At 39.3% G+C, this 14,056-nt stretch overlaps 2 protein-coding genes across 2 annotated transcripts; both read right to left on the reverse strand.

The window, feature by feature from the left end:
- Nucleotides 1-3,592: 3,592 nt before the first annotated feature.
- On the reverse strand, nucleotides 3,593-5,851 carry LOC307148391 (cytochrome P450 1B1-like). The gene has a single exon (XM_079853873.1). The coding sequence runs from the start codon at nucleotides 5,700-5,702 to the stop codon at nucleotides 4,134-4,136; it is 1,569 nt and encodes a 522-aa protein (XP_079709999.1). The 5' UTR covers nucleotides 5,703-5,851; the 3' UTR covers nucleotides 3,593-4,133.
- Nucleotides 5,852-8,060: 2,209 nt separating this feature from the next.
- Nucleotides 8,061-11,136, reverse strand: cyp1c1 (cytochrome P450, family 1, subfamily C, polypeptide 1). The gene is made up of 2 exons (XM_079853872.1): nucleotides 9,131-11,136; nucleotides 8,061-8,816 (listed from the first exon to the last, which is right to left on the reverse strand). Exon 1 carries the CDS (start codon nucleotides 10,930-10,932, stop codon nucleotides 9,352-9,354), a length of 1,581 nt encoding a protein of 526 aa, XP_079709998.1. The 5' UTR covers nucleotides 10,933-11,136; the 3' UTR covers nucleotides 8,061-8,816; nucleotides 9,131-9,351.
- Between the last annotated feature and the right edge of the window lie 2,920 nt (nucleotides 11,137-14,056).

A 14,056-nucleotide genomic window follows, 5' to 3' on the forward strand; every position in this document is an offset into this window, starting at 1 on the left:
ACCGACTATCATGTTTACGCATCTCATTTGCATCTTATTTGCATCTTATGTGCATTAAACATTGTTTTTTCTGCTGTCTATGATCATCAGAACAGAACTGAGATCTTTTTTTGAGTTGTAAACCACCACAGATCTAATAGATCCAACTATATGAGAGATGTTGTTGTGTTAAAGCTGAGCTTTCTGGAGATGTACAAGTACATAATAATTGTGTTGGTTTAGGGTCAGGTCCACCAGAACTAAGCTAAGTCTAGATAAACACACTTATCGTTGATGGCGTTCTTCTTGACCCATTCCTACAGTACATTATACCGACACTGCTTGTGTTTGTATAACCAGGAATGGCTTTTGCTGTTGACGTTGATCAAACATGTTTGGCCTTCTGGATATCTCTGACAGATCATAATTATAAAACTGATGAGAAACAAGCAAGCATTACTGAAGCAATGTGCAGTTGGTTAATTTGTAGTCTGTGGTTTTTATTTGTCTAGCTGTCTCTCTCCCTCATAAACCCTCTTCGCTCGAGGGTCTACAGGTAAAAGATGCGTGTGAACGGACACTTTCATGCCTGTATGTTTGTTTATGAGTGTGTGTGTTTGTGCATTTATGGGCTCCTGCTCTCTTCTGTCAAGGAAAACATTTAAACTGAAATCTTGCCAACATTTAAAATAGAGACTCAGTGTTCAGGGACTGGTTTTGCACTGCTATCAACTGAATTTAGATTTTTTAGATGAGGCTTTGATGCCTCATTAGATTATCTCAGGATACGTCCGCATTAATCCGGATACATTTGAAAACGTATCTTTTTCTCTATGTTTTTGCCTTCCATCCACACTGAGATGGCACTAAAATGAACACGTCCAGTTTAAACAGCTGTTTTCTGTCTCTGTACAGACTTCTGAAGGATCAGAACAAGTGGATGGTTTATTTTAATGGCGTCCCGGTCCGCGTCGCAGGATTATATGTTTGTTCGGAGCATTTGACTGAAGCACAGTAATGTAAAACTGTAAAATTATATAAAAATGTATAAAATTAAGTAAATTATTTCAAAATGCGTTGTCTGTAAATGAGTCTTTTTATGGATAATGTTTTCACAACACTTGATACTGTTTCCTGTGCAATGATGATAACCAATCATAACAGTGGCGTTTAATGAACAAGGGTTGAAAATAATACATTTTTCTGCATTTATATATATATATGAAAAAAACATTTTTTGTGCAAACATTATTAGTGAACCTCAAAAAACACATTAAAATAGTCAAATAAAATAAAAGGCGTGTTTTTTGGGACATTAAGTTTTTACTGTAAACAAGAAAACATTTTTTTCTCCAATATATACTTTGAGGTTTGATCACATCACGATGAGTACTAGGCCTATTAGTGGTGATGATTGACTTAACAAGCACCAGAAATGATCTAATGTTCACACATTTTCCAGAAGTCACTCTTGCACCATCTCTGCTCTGGTGAGAATGTATATATCCGTGTGTATTTTGGCTTTCTAAATCAGGAAAACTCCAAAACGCCGATGTGTTCACTTCCCAGAAAGCTGGTTTATCTGCCTCCCGCAGCTGCAATATAATTGTATAGGCACTGCAGCACATCTATCTATTAAGTTGTCAGACTCATTGGCTAAAATCTCTTGGACTTCACTTCAAGTCCAAAAGCCACTTCCCATGGGAATTGCCTCACCATCTGTGAGCAGACTGAGTGATTTAGGGCAACATGAATGTGTGATAATTCTCAGAACAGAAGTGTTGAGTCACTGCGTTCTGGCACCGTGTTCCTGCTGTTTTTGGCAAGCGTTTGCGTGACTGGCGTTGGTCCGCACTACCAAAGATGACTTCCAGGCTTGTCACATGATGCCTTAAAGTTCTCCTAGGATGTTCCTACTTATGAGTTCAGAAATTTTAATCAAGATGCGACGATTACCAGATTTTGGACGGATTATACTGGATGTGGTGGTACATTTCATGTTTCTAGTGTAACAAAATCAAGACCAAAGTTTGTGCATTTTGTTTGATTTCTGTATTTCATCATTCTTGTGCAGTCAGAGAATGATGGGACTCAAAGTTTTGTGTCTAAATAAGCAGATGTGCTGTTTTATTAATGGTGTAAGACACAGTCATGAGTGTTTTCAAAGTGTACTTCTGTCCAAAACACAACACAAATGTTAGATTAATGTCGCTTCTGGGAGTAAAGTGAATCTCATGAAACTTGTCAAATGTCACATTTAATCCCAAAACATTATTTAAATCATGATAGTAAATGTTATACTGGCTTAGATGTCCACTGGTTTAAATAAAAAGTACTTGCAGAAAAGAAATGCACATACACAATGGACAATCATATGGAAGCTTGTCTCCGCCATTGAATAAAAAAACGAAAAAAGGTAATTGCGAATTTTGTTCTTGCAATGGCGAGTTTATTATGAGGAAAAAAGTCAGAAATAATTCAATTGCAAGAAATAAGTTGCAATTACCTTTTTTATTTTTTATTCCATGGCGGAAGCAAGATTCCATATGGAAGCTTGATTTCTCCATGAAATAAAAAAAAAAAATATATAAACTTGCAAGTGTGAGGAAAAAAAAGTCAGAATTGTGAGTTTTTATCTTTTTTCTCAGATACTCTCAATTGTGAGGAAAAACTCGCTATTACTTTTTTTCTTTTTTATTCCATGATGGAAATAAGCTTCCATACAATCACCACCAACAATAATGACAAATATATAAACTGTCCAGCTGTAATTGTCGTGAATTTCTTTATTTTGAGATGAAATAAAGAATGATTTCAATCATTTCAATGAGCTCATTGTTTCTGCCTTAAATTTATTTTTACACTGTTTATTTGTAACTAAATGTGATTTTGTTTATGTACATTTCTGAAATGCATAACTTAGACAGTCTCCTCTGATAACAGATCACTCTAAATTGTAATGAGGACTCATGCATGTTCTGTAAAGCTGCTTGGAAATGATGTGCATTGTGAAAAGCGCTATGTTTCCGTGAGATCTGTGCGCGAGGTCAAAGCAGAGGTGAAAACATCTGATGGCACAGTTTGTGTTTCAGAGAGACTGACTCCAGAGGCCACTGAAGGGGCGTCCCGAAGAAAGAGCGTGTTTCAGCGGGGAGGTTTATCAGAAAGACATGTCCCGTGTGAGTGCGATTGCGTGTGTGGTTGGCAGTAAATCAGGGGCATGTACTGTGGTTCCCTGCATGGCCCATAACAGCCCTGGCCCTCGTCCAGAACGCTGCGGTGTCAGGACCGGAAGAGAGAGAGGAAAGCAGTGTGTGTCTGCTATGAATTACCCAGTGTAAATGTAAGACTCCCTCTGAGACTCCCTCGCGCATGTGGACCGCGAAGCAGCTTTGCACGTTCATGCATGTGGTAAAGTTACACTGGATGCTTTTGGACGCCATCACCTCTGCCACGGAAAAGTAAATTAGCAAATGCATTTAGACTTCTAATTTGCATGCTCTACAAACTGTGTTTTATTAATATATGTGTTTTTGTAAGAACAGCAAACTACCGTTTTGGAGCAACATAGTAAGCATGAATGGAAATATTCAGTGTAATGAAATACACAATGTTAGAGTCAACAGTGCATTTTATTTACACATTTATTTAGTCACATTTCTGAAAGTTACAGGTTTATGTAGAACTTAAGAGTTAAACATCTGATTTTAGCTTTAAATCGATATTAAACATGGCTTTTTTTTTTTTTTACCTTTGTATATTTGCTAAAAACAATACAATTTGATTGCTCTTTTAATGTTTTATATACACACACATTTGTGTTTTTTTTGCAGATTGAAAACAATACTTGAATAAATGTATGTACTTTTCAATGTTCAAAAGTGTTTTCGAAGTTAACATGTATATAGCTAACTGTGCAAACATTGTTTTAAAGAACTATAATACCCTGATGTTTTTTTTTTCCCTGTTGCTTTACATTTAGATTCAGTCATACTATTATCTACATTTTTTTTTAAAGTGAAGTATATAGTTAACTGTATTTATAATCAAAAATGTCATATTGCTTTTAGAACATGTTAAATATGAAGCACATACCTGATTGTGCATAGTGTATTATATCAGAGACAGTGGGTTTGAAAAGCACACACACTCATTTATGCTCCATTGAATGCACTTTCTCTGGGTTTGGCAGAGATTTTATAATCAAATGGCTTCAGTGTTAAACCATAAGAGCAGTTTAGACTCAAGTCCTGGGATGGGTCGTTCGTGAAAGTCAGTCGGTGGAGCAACATGGCAGCGATCAGGAACACTTCGACTTTTGCAATCTGATCTCCAATGCATCTTCTCTTCCCGATGGAGAAGATCATCACGCTGTTGGTCAGGTCTTTATCCAGGGCTCCGCTCTCGTCCAGGAATCTCGACGGGTTGAAGATGTGCGGATCGCTCCACTTCTGAGGGTCGTGGTTGACGGACCACTGGTTGATGAACACCACGGTGTCTTTAGGGATGTGGAGGCCTTCGATGGAGACGTCTGAGGTGGTGGAGTGTGGGATGGTGACGGGGACGAAGCTCGTGAAGCGCATGGTTTCGTAGATGAACGCGTCCAGGTATGCAAGGTTGCTCCTGTCTTCTATTGAAGGCAGTCGATCACGACCCACGACTTTATCAATCTGCTCTTGAAGTTTGCTTTGAATTGATGGGTGTTTGACCAGTAGAAGAAGCATCCAGTTCAAGGCGGTAGAAACCGTGTCCAGACCTGCTCCAATGAGATCCGAAACCGTTCCTTCAGTGTGAGCTTCGGTCAAACCCGTTTCCGTGTCTGCGTGATCAATCACGCCAATGAAAGCATCGCTCATGTCTCTCGTGATCTCAGGATCGTAGCTTTCCCGGTGCTCCACCACTTTCCCTTTTACAAACGTGAAGAAGTCGTTGTTGAGTGTTTTGAAGCTCTGAAAAACACTCCTGACCGGGTTGGGAAAAGCCTGCAACCAAGGCATGACGTCTACTAGACTTCCAGCTCCTACAGTTTCTCCAAACTTGCTCACTTTTCCCAAAAGAGTCCTGAACTCTTGGTCGTCGTGTCCGTAGCGTTTCCCAAAGCAAAGAGCGCAGATGACGTTCGCAGCCGCGACTGTGAGTTCATGCGATGGATTGAAGTATTGCTCGTTTGAACTCAAGCTCAGAAACGTTTCGATCATGTCCTCGGCCTCCGCTGCGATGTGCTTCTCGAAGGACTTTTTGGTTTGGCTGTTCGCGGAAGAAAAGGCACGAATGGTGGACTGCGCGATCTTACGGTGCATCTTCCATTGTTTGCTGTAACTAGTGAAGGTCATGCTAGTCCCGCCCGAAACCGACTGGAAAGACACGAAATTGGGCCGTCCGGCGAACTCAGTGCTGTGTTGAAGCAAAGCCTCCCGTATCGCCACGTCTCCGTTCAGAACCACGATGTCGCTGCTTCCCAGTCGGATCTGGTAAACATTTCCGTACTTCTTAGCCAAGTTTGAGAAGGTGATGTGGGGCATTTGTCCGAGTTGCATGGCGTTTCCCACTAAAGGCCAAGCGAACGGCCCTGGAAGCCTCTTCTTCAGAGTGAGATTCCTGACCCAAAAACAAGCCTCCAGACAGCAGAGGAAGACGAACGACGCGACGAGGGCCGGTTGGATTTGTCCACTCCATTCCTTAAGGATGCCCTTCATCCCGAACTCTGTGTCTGACAGTGCCATGATATTCCCAAGCTCTTTTGTGTAAACTACATTAGCAGCTCTCCATCTTCAATGGCCAGTGAATCTGAGAACCTGCTGTTGGGTTACAGGAACACAGGTCAGGGTTTTTGCGGAGCTGCAATGTCGTTCCAGGGAAGACCAAATTAGAAGAATGCAGATTTCAGTCTTTCACACTGTTATATATCTCTAGAGTAGGAGGAGTTTGGGCCACAGGTTTGTTTTCTTTCCCCCGACTCTCTCGGACTCTCCACCCATTACAGCCAGAGTCAAACGCCTGGACACACATGGGATTCCCAACATCCACAGATGTACAACACTTGCATATCATATATGTCAATGCCACTTTATTTATAAAGCACTATTTAAAACAATATCTGTTGATCAATACAGTACATAGCATACATAAACACAATAAAACAGAGAACATGCCACTGGATCATTGATCAAACAGATAGGCCTTCAGTGTATATTGGACATTAGATAACATCATTTCAAAGGAGACTTTTACAGTGCATTAGAAATACATTTGTGAAGTTTGAACTGATAATACAATGCTGATTGTTTCAAAGCAGCTTCGCTTTAATAAAACGGGAAAATAATAATGTGAATGTTGTGAAAGTGATCAATTAGGAAACAAATTCAATGTAGCTGCTCTACTGAAGTTAATGGTGTCGTTGTTCAGCTCAGTTTAGTTCAGTGTTGTTTTGATTCACTGTCAGAGTTGAAAGTTCATGAGTTGTGAATGAGTTCAGATCCGCTGTGAGCAGCTCAACTGAAGACAATATTGTCATTAATCAGTCGGGATTGTGTTTGATTGTCGTCAGTGGATGATGTTGATGGTTTCACCTTTGAGAACTGACTACAAAGATCAAACATCCACTAAATATCATCGAAACACCAAATCAAACACATGGAGACTTTAAACATGATGAAGAAAATCCTGCAGTGTTTGAGACACACAGACACAGACACTTGCTTTGATATTATCTTATCTAATAGTTGCCTAAATACATTTTGGGGCACTGTGTGTGTGTGTGTGTGAGTGTGTGTCTCTGTGTGTGAGTGTGTGTCTCTGTGTGTGAGTGTGTATGTGTGTGTGTGTGTGTGTGTGTGTGTGTGTGTGTGTGTGTGTGTGTGTGTGTGTGTGTGTGTGAGAGAATGTGTGTCTGTGTGCATGAGTATGTGTGTGTGTGTGTGTGTGTGTGTGTGTGTGTGAGTGTGTGTGCATGAGAGAGTGTGTGTGTGTGCGTGTGTGTTTGTGAGTCTGTGTGTGAGTGTGTGTGTGCATGAGAGAGTGGGTGCGTGTGTGTGTGTGTGTGTGTGTCTCTGTGTGTGAGTGTGTGTCTCTGTGTGTGATAGAGTGTGTGTCTGTGTGCATGAATGTGTGTGTGTGTGCCTCTGTGTGTGTGTGTGTGTGTGTGTGTGTGTGTGTGTGTGTGTGTGTGTGTGTGTGTGTGTGCGCGTGAGTGTGTGTCTGCGTGAGTGAGTGTGTGTCTGCGTGCGTGAGTGTGTGTCTGCGTGCGTGAGTGTGTGTGAGTAAGTGTGTGTGTGTGCATGTGTGTGAGTGTGTGTCTGTACTTGCGTGTGTGTGAGTGCATGAGTGTGTGTGTGTATAAACATACACACGTGACAGAGTAAGAGAATAGCTTATATTCATGCTAATTGGACGTGGACCTTCGTTTAATGATGGTTGTTGCTTTCTATATATTTTTTAAGAGATCATTTTTTATATGTCTTGCTGTAAAGTACTGAAATGTCTGATTAAGATGAATAAAACCATAAACCAAAAATGCTTCTTTTTTTTTTACAGAATACATTGTCTAACATAGTAAATGAGCTCTGTAAGTCGGCTCTAATTGCTGGGGTTTCGCTTTGACTGGAATCCGTGATGCGATGCCAGCCGAATACCAGTGGAATCGAGTCACTGGAGGAATTCAGTCTGTAACTCATGAAAATTTGAGGGTTTTTTAAAGCTTCAGACAAAGAACAGATACAAACAATGGAGTTAAATATGTACCATAGCAGAGTGAGCTGCAGTTAGAGTAATGACTGTTATATAAATTTAATACGATAATTTGACTTTAAAGATGTGGTTTTACAGAAATATCTCAGAAACTGAATGTAAACAGAAATATTGGCCAATAAGGAAATACAGAGACATTATGCATAAGTGAAGACAGATGCAGACAGTTCATATAATAAAACTGTCATTTAGATGTGTTTCTAGTTTGGTTTGACATGCATGATTAATATTTTTACTTGCATGTTTATTTGTATGTATGAATGCATGCGCATGTATTCTCTTATGAAATGTGAAATGAGTTTTGAGCATCAGAACAGAAAGAGACTGAGTGCATCTTCACAGGTAATAAAACAGCACTTCATTTATTCCACTCGTAGCTTATCTTCCAATAGTAAAAAGAAAACAATACCTGGACATTCTAGTTTTTCTTCAAAAAGCTGCATTCCTGAATACATGCACTTCAGTTACAGAGCTTAAAAACATTCAGTGTGAACATTTACCTCAATATACGCAGTGTAATATAGGAATATCTGATATATGCTCCTGTTTTTGCACATGATTTGTGAGGATTTATTATTTGTGCATGTGAGAGAACCTTCAAAATGACATAATGAGGAAGTTGATCCAGCGTGAGACTGAAGTCTTTCATTGGCTGAAACGCTGAGCAATATCGAGACTCAGCAAAGCATCGATTGCAAATTAAAGCTACTGCAATTCCAGCCCTTTTATAATCTCAATGAATAAATGGCTGTGCATTTTATAGAGAATATAATTTATAGACACAGTATAATGGGTATAAATAAATGCTTAAATGCCTAATACTTAAAATACCTGAAGTACACAATCACATCGTTATACAGTTTTATGCAAGCATAATTAAATGCACTGCTATGCCAAATCTGAGTCAAGTTCATAGGAAGTAACAGCTGCTATTAATGACTCAGTACAAACAATTGCATAACATTACATAATAATAGTGTGTCTACAGTGACAATGGCTTAGCATTTGACCATAAACATCTCATATTGTGATCTGCAAAACATTATTTTGAAGCATTGATGATTCATATACACATAAAAACAGTGGTAACACTTTACTATAAGGTTCATTAGTTAACATTACTTAATGTTTTAAATAACATGAACTAACAATGAGCAATTTGTTACAGTATTTATTAATCTTAGTTAATGTTAGTTAATAAAAATACAGCTGTTCATTGTTTGTTCATGTTCGCTCACAGTGCATTAACTAATGTTAACAAATACAAGCTTTGATTTTAATAATGCATTAGTAAATGTTGAAATTAATATTAACTGAGATTAATAAATGCTGTATAAGTGCAGTTCATTATTAGATTAAGCAAGGTAGTTAACTAATGAACCTTATTGTAAAGTGTTACCTAAACATTTAGCTGATTTGAAGAATCTTTCTATGGATGTGATTAAATCAATTCATTGAATCATTGCAAACATATAAACTGTGTAAATATTCATTAAATATTAAATATGCAATTATTAGACAGCATTCAGTGCAGCTTTACTTATACTCATTGTTATGTGGAATACATTTGCATTATGTTTAGTCTTTTCTGGCCTTTAGTCACAAGATCAAGCTGGTTGTTTTCACTCATGCCGGCGAAACCAAGCCGAACAGTTTTCCTCTGAGCTTGGCTGAGATGGTGTACTGGAGCGGCTTCAGTGTTAAACCGTACGAGCAGTCCATGGACAGATCCTGAGAAGGGTTTTTCTCGAACCAGCACTGGTGCAACAAGATCGCAGAGAACAGGAAAACCTCCACTTTTGCAATCTGATCTCCAATGCATCTTCTCTTCCCGATGGAGAAGATCATCACGCTGTTGGTCAGGTCTTTATCCAGGGCTCCGCTCTCGTCCAGGAATCTCGACGGGTTGAAGATGTGCGGGTCGCTCCACTTCTGAGGGTCGTGGTTGACGGACCACTGGTTGATGAACACCACGGTGTCTTTAGGGATGTGGATGCCTTCGATGGAGACGTCTGAGGTGGTGGAGTGTGGGATGGTGACGGGGACGAAGCTCGTGAAGCGCATGGTTTCGTAGATGAACGCGTCCAGGTATGCAAGGTTGCTCCTGTCTTCTATTGAAGGCAGACGATCACGACCCACGACTTTATCAATCTGCTCTTGAAGTTTGCTTTGAATTGATGGGTGTTTGACTAAAAGCAGAACGATCCATTGCATTACGGTTGACATCGTGTCTTGTCCCGCACCGATTAGATCAGTGACCGTAGCCTCAACGAAGTCTTTACTCAGGACGCTTTCTTTCCCGTGTTCGATCACACTGATGATGGCGTCGCTCATGTCACGGGTCACGTCGGGATCATATGTGTCTCGATGCTGGGCCACTTTATCCTTCACATACGCAAAGAACTCTTCATTAATGATCTTGAAGTTCTGATAGACTCTTCTCACAGGATTCGGGAACGACTGAAGCCAAGGCATGACGTCGACAAGGCTCCCGGCACCGACGGTTTCCCCGAACTTATCCACTCGTGTCAGGAGAGTCCTGAACTCGGGGTCGTCGTGACCGTAGCGTTTCCCAAAGCAAAGCGCACAGATGACGTTAGCGGCGGCGACGGTGAACTCGTGCGCGGGATTGAAGTGTCGTCCATCAGCGCTGAGTCTCAGAAACATCTGGACCAGATCCAGCGCTTCACCCACGACATGTTGCTCAAAAGTTCTTTTAGTTTCACTGCTCGCTAATGAGAACGCTCTCAGAGTCGACTGAGCCACTTTACGGTGCATCTTCCACTGTTTGCTGTAATTGGCGAACGTCAAGCTCCGACCACCGGAAATCATCCGGAAAGACACGAAATTGGGCCGTCCGGCGAACTCAGTGCTGTGTTGAAGCAAAGCCTCCCGTATCGCCACGTCTCCGTTCAGAACCACGATGTCATTGCGGCCGAGTCGGATCTGGTACACGTTTCCGTACTTCTTGGCCAGCTTTGAGAAGGTGATGTGGGGCATCTGGCCGAGCTGCATGGCGTTTCCCACTAAAGGCCAGGCGAACGGGCCTGGAAGCCTCTTCTTAAACGTGAGATTTCTGACCCACAGACAGGCCTCGAGGAAGAAGAGGATGATGAAGGATGCTATGAGAGCCGGCTGAACCTGTCCGCTCCATTCCTTCATGATGCTGCTGCTCTTCAGTCCAAACTCGGCTTCAGGCAGAGCCATTCTTCTGATCAAGTGCTTTTGTCTTGCTTAAATAATGCTCGATGCTACATACAGAGAAAAAGAATAAGCAAAAATCAAAATGTCTCTTTAAAATCAAAATCAACTCTCTTGTCGTCTAAAATCTACTTTTTATCTTGGGTTTTATCTTGCATTGATTCAGTTTTCTACGCTTGCATTGTTTTTCCAGGTGAAGCTCACTGAGTTTTCTGAGCTGGCTGGTGGGATCCATGTCTTTTATATATGTTTGCAGCACAGGGGGCCGGACCCGAGGATAGTCTCACTCCTCCCATGCTGGAGACTCAGACTCCGTCAGGAGATCTGCTCTGAGACTAGCGCGTGAATCATCTTTGTTTCGTTTGCACGCGCTCTGTCTGAGGTATTTCTGATCATCACTGCGGAGATGCTGAGAACTTCACTGTGCAAAACTTTGTATGGTTTGTGCCAATCTCCGTATTGTAGTTGCAGTTGTCAATTCAACTCAAATTAGAGATGCATTTAATCGTTTTGTGTGCCTGCGCGTCTGAACTCTTTGCGTCTCCTTATTTGACGCGCGCGCGCTCGTGTTTCTAGTGTTGCGCGCTGAAGCTGTAATCGTTATTTCTGCTCTGGTTTGCACAGGATTACGAAAATGTTATTTTAAGATGGATGCGATCAGCGACGGCATCACAGACTTCAAAACTTCTGTCTTGGGGAATGTTTCATAATAAATAGGTGCTCTGTTTTGCAGAACCACTCTACATAACCCCTAAAAATGGAAAAGCATGCAAGGAGTTATGCAACACAAGACAGTGAAATTCCAGGTTATCCCTGGTGTGTGTGTGTGTGTGTGTGTGTGTGAATGTGTGTCCCTTTATATTATAAATGTCTTTTTAGGTCCGTAACCGTTATACCACATATATATTATTTATAAAGAATATAAATTTCAGTAATGGAGTTATAGCATAATAAATAATATATAGACAATTTGATGTAAAGATTTGGTAACACTTTACTTAAACCTTTATATATAAAATGCATATGCATTATAAAAGTATTTTAATGCACCTTATAATGCATCGTATGTTCTCATGAATGAAAGTAACCACAATTATAATACATTATAATTCTTATCTGTTAATTGAACAACCTTTAGAAAGTATAATGCATTAAAGCACATGACCAATTTCATATGTAAGGAATCTGCTAATAATATAATGCATTTTAACTTTGGTTACAGTTATGTCTTATAATATTAATAATGCATCATAATGTATGAATACCTTTAATGCATTATATGTAAAGGCTTTAAACAAAGTGTTACACAAAAATGTATTGCACATATAGATGATATTGATTCCATGATGCACAATCGCACACAAAATTCTAACTCATTTAATATCCTTGCAGCATAATTCATTATGCAATAAATTCCAAGTATAAAGTGCTTTTTAGTACAAATGTCAACATTGTGAAGCAGAGGGATAGAAGTAAAGATTATAAATGATCTGCAAGAGCATCATTTGAGATTGTGCATCATGTTCTGGGGTCTCTGATCTCATCGTAAAGCACGCCAGGGTCTCTTTCGGCTATTTTCCTCTCACAATTTCAGGATAAATTTTCACATGTGTTTTGGGGTATGCAGTCACTGAGAGATTGCTTAATTGCAAGCATGCCTTCATAACGTGCACTAAAGCAGATCCACCATCAGAATACATCAGGACAGAAGACAGAAGGACATGAAATGAAATATCCTGATATGTCTTAATACTGTTAAAGGCATATGAAGAAGTTGCATTTGCTTTTGTTTTTCATTTGGTGTGTGTTTCTCTCTGTGCGTGTTTGCATGGTCTGTATCACGGCAGGGTTACATGGAAGTTTTATGGAAAATGGAACTGAATATTCTCTCATTGTGCACTTGCAGTATTTGCAGCTTTATTTGGTGAAGTTCACTCAGTTGCATCAAGGCTTCAAGCTCTAGAACTGAATGTTCTTGATGTAAAACGTTTCTCTTCTGAGCGCCAAGCAGGAGATAAATGTTCCTGTTTCCTCACCAGGAGGAGTTTATTTTTGCAGGATCTAATGAGTCTAATTGCAGCGCTGCAGTGTTTTAGTGTCCGAGAGACAGTAGCGCTGATTTCTGATAGCACACTTTCCTGGATCCAAACCACCTCTTCCCTGAGAGGAGAGGAAGGAGAAGCTGCCAAATACAATCAGTTCCAATCCGCCTGGATTTAAGAAACCCACTGTTCCTGCTCCCTAGGAGAGAATAAACATCTTCACAGAAACAGGATTACATTTCATTCTACGCTGTCCAGGGATACAGAGTTATTTGCACGTATATTCTGTGTGTGTTCGCAGCACATAATTAATACAAATGTTTGTATATCCTCATCTTTTAACACTTTACTTGAAGCCTTTGTATATAATGCATTATAAAATGCACCTTTTAATGCATTGTATGAAATTATTATAACTAGTGTAATGGATTAAAACACACCAATTTTAGATGTAATCTGCAAATATTGTAATGCATTTTAATGTTGGTTGCAATTACGTATGAAAGAAGATATAATGCATGCTGTAATGCATTATATCGTTCATGAGTAATTATTATAACATACTTTTGTGATAATTAAAGACTTCAAGTATAAGTTTTTACACATTATCTTATTAAATCTAAAAAAGTAAGGGAAAATTGTTCTCATAATGACATTTGAATAAATGATATATTTTGCAGCAACCACAAAAGCTTTCAAGTAATATTTTTTATTTAATATAGTGTAATCTTTTATATTATGACTTAAAAATCATGGCTTGGTGTAACAATATAATGATATTAGTGTGAAATTAGTTAATATGCAAGCAGTATATACTGAATATAATAAGTATCTACTTAAAATCAAAAAAGTGAAAATTGTTCTCATGGATCTTACAAATGAAATTTTAATCCAAGTCTTTTAAAAGCTCAAGATTTTGATAGCCTGTAATATTTGCAACATTACTGTATATTATAACATAAAAAATGAAGGATTGGTGTAACAAAATTTGTGATATTTAATATTAATATCGTGTTTTGTAAGTATTGCACATATAATAAAAAATATATATTTATATCATTATCGTCTTAAATCTGAAAAAGTATGTG

This window comes from Squalius cephalus (genome assembly GCF_949319135.1).
Source record: "Squalius cephalus genome assembly, chromosome: 20".
Lineage (NCBI taxonomy): Eukaryota > Metazoa > Chordata > Actinopteri > Cypriniformes > Leuciscidae > Squalius > Squalius cephalus.

What these genes read in the sequence shown, in the direction of transcription:
- LOC307148391 (XM_079853873.1), bottom strand. Translation starts at nt 5,702, where the DNA reads ATGGCACTGTCAGACACAGAGTTCGGGATGAAGGGCATCCTTAAGGAA.
- cyp1c1 (XM_079853872.1), bottom strand. Translation starts at nt 10,932, where the DNA reads ATGGCTCTGCCTGAAGCCGAGTTTGGACTGAAGAGCAGCAGCATCATG.